The 17713-nt window shown below is 36.8% G+C and overlaps 1 protein-coding gene across 3 annotated transcripts in view; it reads right to left on the bottom strand.

The window, feature by feature from the left end:
• Faf1 (Fas associated factor 1) overlaps window positions 1-17713 on the bottom strand; it is a 303421-nt gene that overhangs the window by 59344 nt on the left and 226364 nt on the right. For all 3 annotated transcript variants that reach the window (XM_085686415.2, XM_087904746.1, XM_085686413.2), the window contains exons 14-15: window positions 15019-15155; window positions 6716-6804 (exon numbers count right to left, since the gene is read on the bottom strand). In XM_085686415.2, the coding sequence (XP_085542541.1) occupies window positions 6716-6804; window positions 15019-15155 (226 nt within the window). The remainder of the gene's footprint in view (window positions 1-6715; window positions 6805-15018; window positions 15156-17713) is intronic.

Raw genomic sequence — 17713 nt, forward strand, 5'->3', positions numbered from 1 at the left:
AATTCCCAATAAACTCCTCATTTGTATTGGTAATCTCATTAGTACAGCCTCTACTAACTGAATTTCTATCAGCATTCTGGTGTTCTGAGCTCATATGATAACCATCCATTAAGTTCTACTTACAATGTTCTGGCTTTTCTAGCCTGTTTCTCCGAACTTCTCCAAATTCCTCCCATAACTAGTTCCAAAGACTTTTGAACCACAAAGTCATATACAATCATTCATGATCTAATTTCTCAGTACCATCTTTTGTGGTAGTTTTACACTGATGTCACAAAACACCTGAGAAACAACATAATGAAGGAAGAAATCTTTTGGCTCATGGGTTCAGTCTGCAGCTACTTGGTCTTAATTGTTTTGGGGCTGGTGTACAACAAGGCAGAACATCATGGCAGGGGCATGCATAGGATAGTGGCTCTTCTCATTGCAAGTCAGAGGCAGAGAGAAACATACACCAGAGTCAGGGACCAGATAAATCCTTTAAAGGTATGCACATGATGATCGATGTTCTCTTACTCCTAAGAGTCCATTCAATGATGAATTAATCAATGAATTAACCAACTGGTGAAGTTAATGAACTACTGAGCTAATCTCTTTAGAGAACCAGGTCTTCAGACACACAAACCTATTCATGTATTCAAAAACAATGTTTCACTGGCAATACAAAGACTTACATGTATTTTTATCTTAAGGAATTACTGTAGACAATTTCCCACTTGGTGCTTGGTATTTTCCCTGTTTTTAGAAGTAATTCTTAAAAAAAAAATGATATGATTTTCTCTTTTGCTCTGAAAAAAATACATCTAACAAAGAGGTAAATCATTAAACTTTTCTAAATATAAAAATAATTTTTAATAACTTCTCCTTTATAATAAAATACATTGTTACTTTTATATAATACATTGTTAAATACATTGTTACTTTTATATAATCAATTTTCATAATTCACTTACTAATCAACCTTTTATAGAAACCAGAATGAAATTAGCTGCACTAGTATCCTTTATACTAGCAAAATTGTTCTTATATAATGTTTATATTAATGGTGAACTAGTTTGGACTATGTTGTAGTGGTTTGTAGTATTTATAGATACTTTTGTGTTTCAATAAGTCACATTTGGGTAATAATTTTAGGTAACTAGGAATCCAACTAATTCAAGCAAGAAAAAAATGAATGTGTTTTAACAATAATGTGAAAACAAGAAAGTTAAGATGTCAAAATCAACTGTTTCTATGAAATGTGAAATAAGTATGAATAAAACTAAGTCATGATCAGCCATACCAGCATAGGAATCAGGCAGGCAAACTTCCATTCTCCTTTCTGTACTCCACTGCAAATCCTCCTGTCCTCCTCTATCTCCACTGCTTGAAGAATCTGCAGATACTTACAGGAAGACCCAGCTTTCCTCCAAAGCTCCCTCCCTTCTAGCCCATCCCAATTCCTTCCTGTCAGCCCCTAATAACTAGAAATATGTGTTTCTCTGTATCCACAGTGCCACATCTGGCAGAGACTCAAAAGTACTCCCTGCTGGGCAACCCAGAGCCACCACACTCCAAGATTTAGAGAACAGAAACCAAGGAAAAGAACTGTCATTCAACAGAGATAAGACCACATAACATCTTGAGTTACAATCAGCTCAAACCCAGATGCAGAGACACCAGTGTAAAACTACAAACAATAACAGCTGGGACGATACCATTCACAAAAACCCAGCAATGCTACTACAGTAGGCCCTGAGAAATGTAACATAGCTTAAGCAAGTACAAGACAAGGACTTCAATGAATGGATAAGGAAAATGTGGTACATCTATACAACGGAGTACTACACAGCAGCAAAAACTAATGACATTTTGAAATTTGCAGGCAAATGGATGGATCTAGAAAACATCATATTGAGTGAGGTAACCCAGACCCAGAAAGTACATTTATCATATACTTTAACATATACATATATCATATGTACTTATTCATAAGTGACTTTCAGGCATAAAGCAAAGAAAACCAGCCTACAATTCATAATCCTTCAAGTTCAGCTGACTATGGAACATGTATAGCTCATCCAGGCAGATGTTTCCTGGAGTTCATCTTCTTGACCAGCTAGTAGAACTTACTGGGGTTTCTGGGTTTTAAACATAAAGACCATCTATTTTGCTTACATCTATGTTCTTAGTGTCTAAAAACACTACAGTAAAAGCACAATAAACACATTTGAAATTAATATATAGACCAAGATGTGAGAATTAATCATGTATGATGTGAATCTAATTATGGAAAAACATCGGGATCAATAATGCTTCCTTAGCAGAAAGTAAGCAGCTACCAAAAGGCATCATGGGGTACTCAGCTATTCATTTTGTGCCTTAAGCAGTATAGTCAGCATGCTTACCCCTTTCTCTTTAGTGACTTCTGAACATTAAACCTGTGCTTCGGCAGCTGCAGTGGAATTCTACATAGCTCAGACTGGCGACCCAGTACCTCAGAGTACTGGGATTGTAGATGTCACTATGCTTGGTTTCAATGAAATTCTGATGTTTAAAAGTACATATTTTTGCTGGGTATGATGTTACATGACTACAGCCCCAGAATTTAGGAGTTTGAGGTAGCAGAATCAGGCATTTGAAACCAGCCTGAGTTACACAATGTGGTAGTCTCAAACCAAACCAAATCAAACACAAAACAGCAACAAAAAACAGGTAGTTTTTTTGATATTTAACACATAATTTCTTCTATGAATATCCATAGAAAACTCTCATAACAGAACTGCTGAGCAGTCTTCCTAGCCTTAGAAGTGGCATGTAAGTGAATGTTCTTTTAAAATATGAGTTAAATATCTTTTAAGGCATGGCTTGTTTAAGTTTAGGTTTAGTTTTTTTATTAGAGAGACTGTTTTGATCTTTGTAGGTCTTAATGATGGCTGATTTCTGCTTTAAGAAAACGACACATAGGCCGGGTGGTGGTGGTGCACACCTTTAATCCCAACATTTGGGAGGCAGAGGCAGTGGGATCTCTGTGAGTTTGAGACCAGCCTGGTCTACAAGAGTGAGCTCCAGGACAAGTTCCAAAGCCACAGAGAAACCCTGTCTCGGAAAAATGGCACATAGGTTAGAATATGTGTAATATATATCCTTGTTAGCACTGCAAAACAATATTTGTGTAACAATAGTGAAATTTTTAATAGAAGAAAACAAAGTAGATGAAAATAGATTTAAGATCAGGGATTTTTAAAAATTAATTTCATATAACAAACCACAAATCCAACAATATCCTTTGGCAATAATAATAAAACAAACAAAAAAAACCAATAATAACACCTGCCATGAGCTTAGAAAAACAAAACAACAAAAAACACGCCCTTTCTGTGCTATGCAGTGTTTGTATTTTTATGAGACAGTTTTATATATAGCTCACACTGGCCCCAAACTTGCAATTTTTCTGCCTCAGTCTCAAAAAGATAACAAATACAGGCATGCAATCACCATGCCAGGAATATCAGTGCTGCTGTTAAATACCAACTCAAAACCTCCTAAAACATGTCTACAATACTCCAGTGGCCAAATTTACCCAGGTTCCACTAGGGATGTTTAAAATCCCCCCCCCACACACACACAGTGTAACTGCTCTTTCAGTCTTTGATCTCCAGCTGGATTGTGTTCACTACTGATACAAGTTAATCAGAGGTTAAGTTGAAAGGGAGTAAGCCTTAAAAGGTTTCTAGATCACCTATAGCTAAAAAACAGTGCTAATGAAAATTTAATATATTTACTGTTAGAACTCATTTATTGTTTGTAGGCAAGTTTTAACCAAAATAAATTCTAAACAAGAAACAAAGATCCAAAGATCTTAGAACATGATTGCTGTCAACAACATTCTCTGCAGAGGATCTCGCCTGATGATGTGCCCTTAGTGGAGGCACAAAAAACATTCATTAGATCAAGCTTTTTCTGGGCCATCAAGGAATGATTCAAGAACGCAAATATGTTTCAGGTTTAAATATAATGAAAGTTTCATATCTGCACACAGGCTATCTACTGGTGTACCGATTTAATGGAAGGAGTGAAATCCACGGAGTGCAACCAAAGACACAAGAAAGCAAGGTGAGTATTCTACCATGCAAGTACTTGTAAAGGTTTAGAACCCCCCCCCCCCCAAAACCAAAAAACCAGAAAGAAGGAACCAGAGTCTACCTGGCTTTGAGCTCATAACTCGTTAGTATTCCAAATTCTAGGGTTAAGGCATGAGCCATTATACTTATCCATAAATTTAGAGTTCAAGTAAATTCAGGCCAGTTAACCTGTCCCTTCTATCACTCATTTAATTATACATTTAACACAGTCTTTCTCAAATCATTTTAAAAGCCAAGACTGTGCTGGGCAGCGGTGATGCACACCTTTAATTCCAGTACTACGTAAGGCAATGACAGGCAGATCTCTGTGAATTCAAGCCCAGTCTGTTCTGCAAGAGCTAGTTCCAGGACAGCCAGGACTGTCACACAGAGAAACCCTGTCTCAACAAACAAACAAACAAATAAAATTCTTGGAAACTTTGTGTATAGTTCATATCATAACAAATTCACAAAGATACTAAAAACATAAAAATATTTTCCTTTTATAGGATACTTGTAGCTTTCATGTTTCCCTTATGATAAATTTTGTGCTCAATATTAGATGAACTAATGTCAATTTGTTTATCAATAAACTACAAGAAACACAAATTAAGATAAGAATGAAGTGAAAATATGCTTACAAACATTCATCATTCACATTATGTTATTTATCATACAGCATAATCTGTAAATCTGGTACTAATGAGACTCAAGATTTAAATGGCTGAGGAATCCGTTTAGTGAATTACTGCCAATCAATGCCTCTGTTCCAGGATAAATGTAATCCTGAATGACAATACACTTATTATTATTACAAATTCCTAAATACGGTACTTCACTATTACAAAATGTCAATTTATAGAGTAACATTGCAAATATCTTTCTACCATATACCTGGCTATCTTTCCTTCAAAGTACAGCACACTGATTATATAGAAAAATTACAATCTGAACATTTTTGTGGGAATAAAAGAAACCCAATAAGCATTAAAGAGCTGAACCAGTAGCTAAAGATGTGGCTCATTTGGTAAATAAGTATAGTATATTTATAATGCAGCACTTAGGAGATGGAGGGAGGATCCATCTCCTCCCTCCTATACAAGCTCTGGATCATCCTTGGCTACATTTGCAAAAGACACATGGGGTCCTATCTCAATGGAGACCTGAGACACATGAGGGCTGGGGAGATCCTGTTTCAGAAAACAGAACAGAAGAAAGCAAAACCAGTCAGAGCACTCTGTTAAGCTATTACTGGGGGACCGTATATTTATATCACCGTAATCAAACACTGCTTTTTCAAAATAACTTCCAAACATTCAATTAACAAACATCTATTGAATACTGAATTTATCCTAGGTATAAAGAGATGACCCCTACTTATAAAATAAACAAACATAATTGGGCCCGGTGTGGTGGCACATACTTTTAAGCCCAAACCTAGGAGGCAGAAGCAGGCAGATCTCTGTGAGTTCTAGGTCAGCCTGGTGTACAGAGTGAGTTAAAGATCAGCCTGGTCTATTTAGTGAGTTCCAATTCAGAATGGTCTACATTGTGAGTTCCAGGAAACCAAGGCTACATAGGAAGAGCCCATCTCAAAACCAATAAACACTCAAAACAGAATGAATTGCTCCCCCATCCCAAACCAAAGCAAAATAAAAAAAAAAAATCCCTGTTAACTGAGTGGAAGACAGAACTAAATAAACAAAGCAAAATCCACTAGCATAGTGTACTAGTATAGGCTTATATTAAAACTGTCACATTTGCAATAATTAAAGAGAATTCTACTGAAAACACACATAATACCTAGAAACTTTCACTGCTTAGAATTACCTTCTTCCTTTGCTGTTCTACAGAAAACTTAGATACAAAAATTAAAGCATAAGTTTACAAATACCCATAAGCATAGCACTTCAAATTAACAAATGTTAATATCTGCTTCATTTTTTTATGGATCTCTTTTCTAAATCCAGACATTTCTTGATTAACCAAGTGTTAATGATTAAGGAATTGCTAAAACATCTATTGGCTAGATGACCCTGGGTGAATTTGCTTAACTCTGTCCCTAAGTTTTCTCATTAAAAATAATCATCCTCACCTAGGTTGGTCTGTCTTGTATTTGACCCTCAGTTTCCATGTTCTACAAAGCTTTTGATTGGATTGGATCAATGGTGCCAGTAGAAAACCATAGTAATGAGGGAAAATGAAACTATTTATATACTCCATATCAAATCCTAAAGTTGGCAATACCTCTATCAAAACCAGTCCTGAGGATAGTGTCTCCTACAAAGCCTATATAGAAAGGAATGACAAAAATCTATATAGTAAGCAGAATTTCCTGGACCAAAGTTTTCAAACAAACCACTGAATTATGTTCTGGCAAAGTGAAATGATTAGACCCTAAATCTAGTAAAATGTAAACGATTCATAAATTTAAACAAATCTTTAGAACTTGAAGTCATGGTAAGAAAAGACCAAAGAGTCACTCTGATGACATTGGCAAATCTAGAGTGGCATATTTACATTCTTACCTATCAGTCATGATATAGTCACTCATCACCACTGACAAATCACCCCATCAAAACATGAAAACTCTACTTCACCTCTTATCTTACCTCATCCTTTATGTCTTCCTGTTGTTGAGCTGAGAAAATCTCCATTGCAGCCATGAGTCTCATCATTAACTCATCCACTGTTGTATTACCTAACGAGATGTAAGAGATTCAAAGCTTTATGTAAAACTTATATAACTTCAAGTTATTAAAATTATTAGAAATGAAAAGTCATAACAACAATAAGAAATTATCAGCATTAGAAATTACAGAATGGCTGGGTGGTGGTGGCACAAGCCTTTAATCCCAGCACTTGGGAGGCAGAGGCAGGTGGATCTCTGTGAGTTCGAGGCCAACCTGGTCTACAAGAGCTAGTTCCAGGACAGACTCCAAAGCTACAGAGAAACCCTGTCTTGAAAAACCAAAAATAAAATAAAATAAAATAAAAAAATTAAAAATACAGACTGGAGTAGGGCAGTGGTGGCACACACCTTTAATCCCAGCACTTGGGAGGCGGAGGCAGGTGCATCTCTGTGATTTCAAGGCCAGCCTGATCTACAGAGCGAGTTCCAGAACAGTTACGGTTACACAGAGAAACCCTGTCTCGAAAAACCAAAACAGAAAGAAGAAAAGAACTGACAGACTAGCATGCTAGTATTGACAATACTTTCATATGCTGGGCACTGGTGGCACATATCATTAATCCCAGCACTCAGGAAGCAGATGCAGGTTGATCTCTGATTTTGAGGTCAGCCTGATCTACACAGTGAGTCCCAGGCCAGAACAAGTTCCAGGAGAGTTCCAGGAGAGCCAGGATTACACAGAGAAACTTTGTCTGGAAAAACGAAACCGAGCAAACAACCAAACAAACAAACCACCACCACCAAAAAACCTTTCATATGTTTAATAAGTAACAGTAAAGTAACACTACAGTTACAATTTTAGAAAAATCATATTTAATTAGCAATTTTTAGCACCAGAAAGAAGAATGTCCAAAGTGTGAGGCTCAAAGGCCCTTTCAATTTATAAACTCAATGGCAGTCATAACAGCTACCAACTGCTCACTTGTCTATGATTAGGCTAAATTGTTTTGTTTTCACCTCAATTAATCTGCACAACAATTCTATGAAGTAGACAGTAAAATTCAGATTTTCAAGAGAAGGAAAACCAGCTTTAAAGGGCTCAAGAAATCCACCCAAACACGATCAAGGCAACAATAACAGGGTCAGGACTTGAACCAGGTTAGTCTAATTCAGGAGCCAGTCCTTATTTCCACGCCCTACATTTCTTCCTGTCCTGGGTACATTCCCCTGGCTTGGTAACGTGGAACTGGAGATTGACATTCTATACAACCACTAAGCTATGTTCTCAATCCTCAAAGCCTGCCTCCCCCTAGTCATTGTCTATACTTGGAATCACTGTTAAAAATTTCTCTGGCAAAACAAACAGGAATTTAATGTTTGAAAAAAATACTTTCCTCAATTAATATTTTCCCTTTATATGCTTTCAAATAAAAGATTAGATTATGATCTTTATAAAGAGGGGTTTAAATGATGTTTGATTTTTCCTTAATGTTATTTTACTCCTTAAATCTAAACGAAACATAACATGTCTAAATAACATCTCCTAAATACCTAAGATTTTGTTTTGGGTGATCTACAATAGAGAAATCTATGAGAATACAAGTGTGAGATTTCTCTCCTCTCAAATCTTTAGGAAGAAAGACAGTTGGCGCCCAATTTGGTGCAACTACATCCACATAAAACCTGAGAGAGCTTGGAAAGGAATTCTAGACACAAAAGGACAGATTAGTGCAGCTTCTTGGTAGCTGCATTTTCTTTCCAGGTGGGCTCTGTTTGCTGGCGGTGAGCAGGGGCACCACGGCTCCATTAAGATAGGTCTTCCTGACTCAGCACTGAGAGTGAAGGTTGCATGGCTTCTTGAGGAGGGTTTCCTGGTTTGTGCAAGTTGCAGGAACAGCTCTAGCTCTTTCAGGATGCCGAGAACTGAAATGGGGTCTGTGAGAAGCATATTACATAGACCCACTGTGACCCTGGAGCTGGGTCAGCACGCATAGCTCTCAGAGGCAATGAACACGCCTCTGCCACATTTGACTGGGCAGAATCAACAGGCAGGGCTGCAGAATTTGTCCTAGCCACGCCCGCTTAGCATTTAAAAAAAAAAGCACTCCTGGTTAAAAAAAAAATAATTACAGATGCTCATGCAATAAAGACAAATTCAGATGGAAAAAGACCTCTAAGTGGGTCACAGAGTTAGACAAATGTATGTAGTCTTGGGAGAGAGAAGAAAGAGTATAGAGTTATAGAAAGAAGTAAATCATTAGAAAAAATAAAACAAAGTCTTTAAAGAGACAGAGTAAAGACAGTCATAGGTTAAAGGAGTAAAGAAAAATAAGCCATGTAAAGATGAAAAATACACAGAGGGTCTAGATTATGTACATTATTGTGTTTTCTTTGAATTTTTTGATTGTGAATGAGCTAAGTATAGAGGGACATTTCATTGTACAGACTGCTAAGCTAAATCAACATATATATTTTAAAGGTATGAGGACTTAAAAGTTTGGGTATAAGGATATGTTGCTTTGGTAAAGAAGTTCTGCTTTTATTTCCACAGGATGAGAACCTGTGGATTCCTTCCAGACTAATGTGGTTTGATGGACCAAGACCCCTCAAAAGGTCTCCATGAACCCCTAAAAATACTTTACCCAACAAAAGGCAGGAAGCAGTTTGGAGAGAACTACACCCAAATTCCCAAATATTGTTTATAAATGTTTGTTTTCATTTATATATTTATTTATTTCTGCTCTTGATTAACATATTGTCTTTGTGCAGCTTATTTAAAAATATAATGTATAATTAAGAAATACAGGTTAATAGATAGTCATCTATAATAGTCAAGCTTATGGTCACGTTAGTTAGCTTTTCTAGATGTACAAAGATATAGTTCAGATAGATAGGTATTCTTCAAACCTTTCAAAGACTAACAGATATGGTATTTAAAATGTTTTAAGAACTTAGGACTTGTCATGACAATGAGATACATATGCTCCTGGCAGCACCAATGTACTATATGAGGATGATGGGCATCGTAGAGTCTCCTAATGGAGTCTGTTAGCCACTGGGCAAGAAACTGCTCTTGTCTGGAGTGCTTGATGGTATGCTGTATGAACTGGACATGCAGGGCCCACAGAAAAATGACTGCTGAACTTGCCTAAAGGTGAGACAGTCTTTCAGGGTTCCTGCTTCATAAAAGAGTCTGCCAGACATTCTGCAGGACACAGAAGAAAGTGACTGACAAACTGTCAATAGAGGCAAAACAGTCTTTCAAATTTAAAAATGTCTGTTGGATACTATGGGCCTGCAAGCTGAAAATGGATGCCCCAACTTTACAGAAGAATTTCGGGCGACTCTTTAGGCAGAGAGATGTCTCTGTCAATTCTAGAGATTTGGAAGTTGCTTACAATGCACTTCCTGCTAACTTAGGTAATATTATATCCTTCTGGGTTCTTTAAAAAAGTTGACGAATAGACAGTTACAATTAGTTTTCCTTAGTTATGATAAAAGATAAAAAAGATATAAATATTATAACTGTAATTCTTGTTGTAATATGTAATTTTACTATGTTAAAGTTATACTCTTCTTTTTTATTTAGACAGAAATGGAAGGTGATATGGAATTCCCCCCTGTATGCTGTGAATGTGTTTTGCTGTCATTGGTTAATAAAGAAACTGATTTGGCCTATGGCAGGGTAGAATAGAAGTAGGCAGGAAAACTTAACTGAATGCTAGGAGAAAGAAGGCAGAGTTAGAAACCATGTACCTGTCAAAGGAGAAAGATGCCTGTAGGTACCTTGCCGGTAGGCCATGACCTTGTAGTGATGCATAGATTAATAGAGATGGGTTAATTTAAGATATAAAAGCTAGATAGAAATATGCATAAACTTCTAGGTCAAAGAGGATTGTAATTAATACAGTTTCTGTGTAATTATTTCTGGTCTGGGTGGCAGGGAAACGAATGAGGATCCTATATCAACAAAGAGTTTCTCCAGGGTCTGTGATGTCTTCATGTCACATTAATAAAATGACATCAGGATGACAGAGAACAAGCACCCTTGATGGTGTTTTTTTTAGCACATAAAAGACATGGCTAATAAGATTTTTCAATGGCATTTATCCCAATTTTTATGAATTAGGGAACTTCTGTGGTACTCAGAGAAAGGAATGACCCAGTTCATAGTTTGTTCTCTCAATTAAGTTACAGGACACATGTTATCTGGGCACTCAGAAAACAGAATTGGCCTTGTAATACGAGCTGCATTAAAATTTTGCTACTCACAACCTATTTGGATCTAGTTTGTAAAAACTGACTAGCTTATAACAAGGGCTTCCTAAGTATCTGCTTGATAAGAAAATGGAGGGGCCAGTCAGTGGTTAAGAGAACTTGCTGTTTTTCCAGATTACCTAGGCTCAATTCCCAGAACCCACATGGCATTTTCCAACAGTCTATAACTCCAGTTTCAGGAGACTCTGCCACATGCTTCTGGTCTTTAGGAAAGGAGGGTCACATGTGACGTAGACATATATGTACTCATACACATAAAATAATAACTAATCTTTAAAAAAAGAATGAATTAAAAAATGAGTAGGTTATAGCTAAGGACCGATTTTCTTACTCTCAAAAGGAAGGCAATACTCCCCTGCAAGGGTTTTTGAAGTAGTAGAGATAATGTATCATCTGCCTGGTACACAGTATACAGTCAATGGTAGTTATTACTAATAGATATGACAGAGAGCAAAAAAGAAGGTTCTGAACACTCGGTAGATGTTGTTATTGGACAAGACTGAGTTTCCATATCTCCTTTGAAGTAAAAGTGACTAGGAGTCTAAGGAAGAGAAGAGTACTTTATGGCACACACTGGTGATGGTCTGAATGAGAACTATCTCCATAGGCCTACGTGTTTGAAAACTCGGTCCCCAGCTGGTGGTGCTGTATAAAGGGGTTATGGAACTTTTAGGATGTGGGGCCTTGATGAAGCAAATATGTCCAAGGGGCATGCTTTGGGAGTTTATAACTTTGACCCTCTTCCAGTCTGCTCTGTTTCATGTGTGATCATATTTTATCAGCCAGTTTGCTATGCTGAATGCCTGCTGCCATGTCTTCTTCATTATTATGGACTTCCCTCTGGAACCATAGGCCAAAATATTCAAATTATAAGTGAGAAAATACTATAGTTTTATGAGTGCTAACATATATCAATGTTCAGGCTTAAGTACTGCTCACTGGATATGTTCAGCCCTAACAGAGACCCACTGATAAACTGAGCTTATAGGTACTTCATACCTGAGTCCTTAATGGTGAGAGACAGAAAAGGGCACCAGTAATTGCAGTTTAGGGGAAATTTATACCCTATGGTATCAGTTCCCAAACTTGGACTCAGGAGCCTTTGTACTCTTATTCAAATTCTCAAAATGATGTCAGTTTGTGTGCTATAGCTGTTCTGCTGCTGTAATGAATACCATGACCAGAAGTAACCTTGAGTCATTTTGACTTACAGTTTCAGAGGCATGGAGTCCATTACGCCAAGAAAGCATGGCATGGCAGCAGAGGTGGAAAGGTGTGGCCCAGAGGCAGAGCAGGCTGATAACATCACACAAGATATTAAAAGCAAATGAGAGTGGAGAAAGGCTTCATATTCTCAAAGTCTGCCTCCAGTGACACACTTACTCCATCGAGGCCATACCCCCTAAAGGCTCTACAGCCTCCTCAAACAGTACCAACTGGACTTCCAACACCTGAACCTGTGAGAGGCAGTTTTCATTCAAACTACCATAGCTACTGACATTGACTTTATTAGAAACTTTAAAAAGGGGGACAGCAAAATGGTCCAGTGGGTAAGGTGCTGGTGCCATGCCAGATAACCTGAGTTCAGCCTATAAAACCGATATCGTGAAGAACAAATAAATGTAATACAAAACTTAAGAAAAATTAAAGGAAAAATATTTAAAACCAGGTAACAGTGTCCATTATAAACTAAAATAAATGTTATATATGTATTTTTTAAAAAAACATATTCTATACGAAAAGGCTAGTGAGAAGAGTGGCAGCATGGTTGTAATACTTTTTGTACTATCGGGCTCAACAGAAAATAAGAATAGCTTAATATCTATTTCTATATTAAACTAGTGAAAATGTGCTGTATTGGTTGAAATTTATGAAGAATATGTGACTTTTTGCAGATATGTAGTCAGAAAATGAAGAAATCTTTTAATAGGTATTTGCAGTTACAATTCTTTGCTGCTATACTCAGTTGACAAAAGAAGTTTTTTCAAATTAGAGGCATGTAGAACTTGAAAGTATCAAAAGATACACTTTTGTACTTTGTTACACTCCAATTCGTTTCAGTTTCCCCCTCAGAACTCCATGACCTTCCAATATTATTCATGCTGACCTCAAACCCTTGATCTTCCAGCCTCTGCCACTACACCAGCTGAGATTCTAGGTGAACCCTACAGTAATGATCTTTGTTTTCCATGTATAATTTTATTCCATTATGAATCCATGCCTTTGGAAAACATTACTTCATTAATTTATGCATTTCTTCTGAATGTTGATGCATTATATGTTATATATAATATAATTCATATGTATTATATGAATGTTATTGTATTATACAATATAAAAAGTCACATTTGTTAACATTACTACTAATGTCACCAGAAAAGTATTTATGCTGTCAGTCTTTCAGTAGATATATTTTTTTTGAAAACTCAAATTTTCCCATTGGCAACAAATATATCCAGTTCTTCTACTTGAAAGTGACAGACTCACTTTGTTTATTTAATAGAAAATGTTTAACAAATGCCAAATCTACACAAGCATTTGTCTGTCAGGCAGTAAAAATAATTTCAGGGAAGGTCGGGAGAAGCAACTAGAATAGCTCAATAAACCACACAAATGCTTCTCTTTGAGACAACTAGAGTATATTGGTTCATATCACCTAACAAAAGGGCTAAAATTCTAAAAAAAAAAGTTTTCTTCTTCAAGGATACTGCTAAGGAGCCTCTCCTTTTCTACTTGTAAATACACGGCAAAGAAGGCCGTGACAAACACAGGATGATCCATGTCACACCTGATTCACACTAAGACGTTAACAGCTTTAGAAATTTTTGCTTTTGAGTCACCAGTGTAAGTGTTAAGTTAGCAAAAAGGGCAAAACACAACTAATCTACAGAAAAACACCAAGTAAAACAAAATCCACATTCATTATAATAATAACAGCAATTGTGACCGTGTGGATTTCCTGAAACCTGGGCTTCTGGAGCCCATGGCCCAGGGCTTGCAAAATACAAGCAATCACAATTTCTTTCCTCTGATGAAGAAAACAAGAAATAAATGTCTTAACTTTCTACCCACCCCATGGGAATCAGCTCCCTCAGCAGGCCTTTTCAAAAGATTGCCCAGAAAACTGCGCTCTGGAAACTAAATGCTCTGGTTAGAGAGAAAACAAAATACCTGAGCTTTTGTTTTGTTTAGGCTTTGAAGGCGCTGGAATGCACAAATCCCCCTCCCCTATCAGACTTAAATGGGGCAGAAATGAAGTACCCCAGACTCAAGCTTTAGCTTGGAGCACTTGAACAATCTTTTTCCTGGCAGCACCAGGCGGGGGGGGGGGTGGGGGGGAAGCAGAGATGATGGACTGTTTTTATTTAAGATTCCCCATGAACACAACAATTTTTTTTACTTTAGTTTTCATATTAGCAAGAACAACAAAACCATTCTTTCACCTTTTTTTTCTTTTCTTTTTCTTTTAGAAACAATGCAAATTATGGTTACATTTACAGTAAAATGTAAACTATGGTTAAATTTATAGGAATTCCACAGCTTTTTGCCTCAGGGTTGCATCTGAAGATGAAGTCACACAAATAAGGAGGGACAACTGACACGTGAAAAATTCAATTTGCAATGTATAGTCACTGGATTTTCTAGATAATTAAAGATAAGCAATTCTTTCAATATTGCAGCTATAAATCAACAGAAATAAATGTCACATTTGGCAAATGATTATACCCTAATTGCTAATTTTAGAGAATTAAGTATTTCTGAACATTAAGTTGACTATTCTATGTTCAAAGAGCTATGCAATTTTATTGATGTATTTCTGATAGATTTTTAAACACAGCATATTTGATTTTTTTTCCATAGTACCTGAAGATGCTCTTCAGGATGTTTTATATTTTAAAATGCAAGACATTTATCAATAGTAAGAAATATATTCAGCTTTGATGGGAAAAATGATAAGGTTATCACATAGATAAAACTTTACTCCCACCCTGACATGTACTTTACCTTGTATCACATTTAACACTTCATTAGATGACCGCTTTCCCATGATTATCAGGAAAAGTGGAAACTGATCTGTTTTTTGAGTCCGAATGGTCTGTGCAATAACACTGCCAAAGTGTCTATTGCACATCGTCAGAAATCTGAAACAAAACAAAACCAAATAAGTTTCAAACAAATCAGTACATCTGAGATGCCATTAATAATCATGTAAAGATTAGGTAGCTTGACTTACATCAGTATGGCAAATTTTACTATGTTGAGTTTTGACTAAATCTTTAATGGTATAGAAAAGAAGAAAGCACACCCTAATTGCTGTCAGGGATGATAGTGCGGGGTTCTTAAGTTTCAAATATTCTAAGATATACTACCTAAATCCTGAGAAAAAAAATTCCAGGAAAGAATTTCTTAACTAGAATAAATAATAAAGTGTAGTAAACAGGTAAACCAACTATTATCATTTAAAACTAGAGTTAGCAACATTTTCCTAAGTCCTTAGGATCAAGTGCTAGGTGGGAGCATGTGTCTCCTCTAGAAGTAGCGGGTCTTCTAGTTTGTACTTAGTGGGGAACAAAAACAACAATTCTAAGCTTTTGGCCAAAAAAGCTCAGAGATATTAGCATACTGAAGTCTAGCATTAGTATTCTTAACACGATCTGGAATAAATGAAAAAACTGATAAAGCTTTTCTCTTCTATTAGAGGACTGTTTGAAATTAGCATTTCTTTCAAGAGAAAAGGGTAGCTTATGATATGTTTTCAGATCTGATGGTAAAAAGTAAATGTCATAATAATAATGAATTATGAAAGACCAAATGCAAATATAGAATGCTTTAATAAGATCCAATTTAATAAAGTCTGTAAAAATAATGGACTTTTAATAACACAGGTCACAAAAGGCAAAACAGTGGAAATTCTGGAGACTAGCCACTGGTACTAGCTTATTAATTCTTAATTATGTTCATGAAAGGCAACTTAAATCGTGTGTTTTCTTATGCCTTATGATAATATTTTAGGTAACAACTCCTCTGAAATGTATGTTCTAGCTGATGAGCAAAGTCCTGTCGTCACATGCATTAGAAGGTAAATCTATTTGAAAAGACAAACGGTATTAAAATGTCATGTGCTCAGATTCATTTGATAACCAATTCAAAACAGAATCAAACCTCTTAATTTTTAAAGCCACTACATTTTCTGTCAATAGAAATTCATTTCAGAAATTTAGGCTGGATCTTTTGTAAAACCCGTGCTGTGACTACAGAAAGTAGATCTTGTTAAGGGCAACTAGAACTGTCAGCCAGAGTGTCAAGACAAGTTAGCACCACTGCAGTAAGTTCATTGGGAGGCAGGTTCATATCCACGTTTAGTGCAGCAATAACTAGACCTCATGGCAATTTGAAATGACAAGGCCTTAAGAAATCCATTGTCGGCCAAGAAATATCAGTGCCCCCATGAAAATTCAAATCTTCACATTCCACAACTATTATGGGATAAAAGGTTCTCAAGCAGACTCAGCTTCCATACCAAATTTCACACTCATAAAGGTCGAACTCATCAACAGGAATGTGTAGATTAGGAGACTAGCAAGTTAGGGTCTCAGTTTTCTTTCTGTGTCTTACTAAAATATTTGAAGGCAGATTTGACCCTGAGCTGATCATTGGCAACCTCTAAAATTAAAGATGTCAAAAAACAGTTGGAATGCTATTTCCTAACAAAGGGAGAAAATAATTCCTTGTTGCTTTCACACCAATGGATTGCGTGGCTATCACACAGTAGGTGCCATCACAGCACTAGCCTCACTACTAAACAGGATGCTCCCCAGCCCCTTGAGAGGAAAGAGAAAAAAAGAAGAAAAGGAGTAAGCTATTGAAGGGGCAGAAAGGAGGATACAGAAAGCGAGGAAGAGACATGAAGGAGGTAAATGGTTGGAAGAGAGAAGGGAAAAGAAAAGGTAGGAAGGCAAGAGCAATTAGCCAAATTCATCTAAAACCAGAAAAATGAACATGGAAAAACAATCTGTCTTAAGGAAAAAGGTATCTTATTTCTGTAATATAAAAAAATTATTTGTGGTATTTTATTCCCTTTGAACAGAACACCTGGTGGGGAGGGCTAAAATTGTCCACACAGCTGCAATCTTACATTCTTTTTTTTTAATTTTTATGATTTATTTATCTTTTATTTTATGTGCATTGGTATGAAGTGGTCAGGTCCCCTGGAACTGGATTTTCAGACAGTTTTGAGCTGCCATGTGGGTGCTGGGAATTGAACCCAGGTCCTCTGAAGAGCTGTCAGTGCTCTTAACCGCTGAGCCATTTCTCCAGCCCCTTACTCTACATTCTTCACTCAGATGTCATGGAGGAGTGAATAAATGGTTGCTACCACCATTAGATGCCAGTAATTTCCACCTTAAAGAGGGAAACAATAACCGTCTTCTTTCCTGTTCTATCTGCAGAGGACACTTAAGAACCAATGTCCTATCAACCACTAACTTATCTGAAGAAGGAGTAAAGAACTGTGAGGGTTGGAGAGGTGGCTCAGTGGGAAAGGGCACTTGCTATGGAAGCATGGGTACCTGAGTATAGATCCCCATCATCCATGATGAAAAAAGGAAAGTCAGAGTGGCCACACATCAATGACCTCAGCACTAAGCAGGTGGAGACCAGAGCCAGGTTCAGTGAGAGACCCTGTCTTAACGGAGTAAGG

This window comes from Myodes glareolus, chromosome 3 (assembly GCF_982192425.1).
Source record: "Myodes glareolus chromosome 3, mMyoGla1.1, whole genome shotgun sequence".
In the NCBI taxonomy this organism is placed as follows: Eukaryota; Metazoa; Chordata; class Mammalia; order Rodentia; family Cricetidae; genus Myodes; species Myodes glareolus.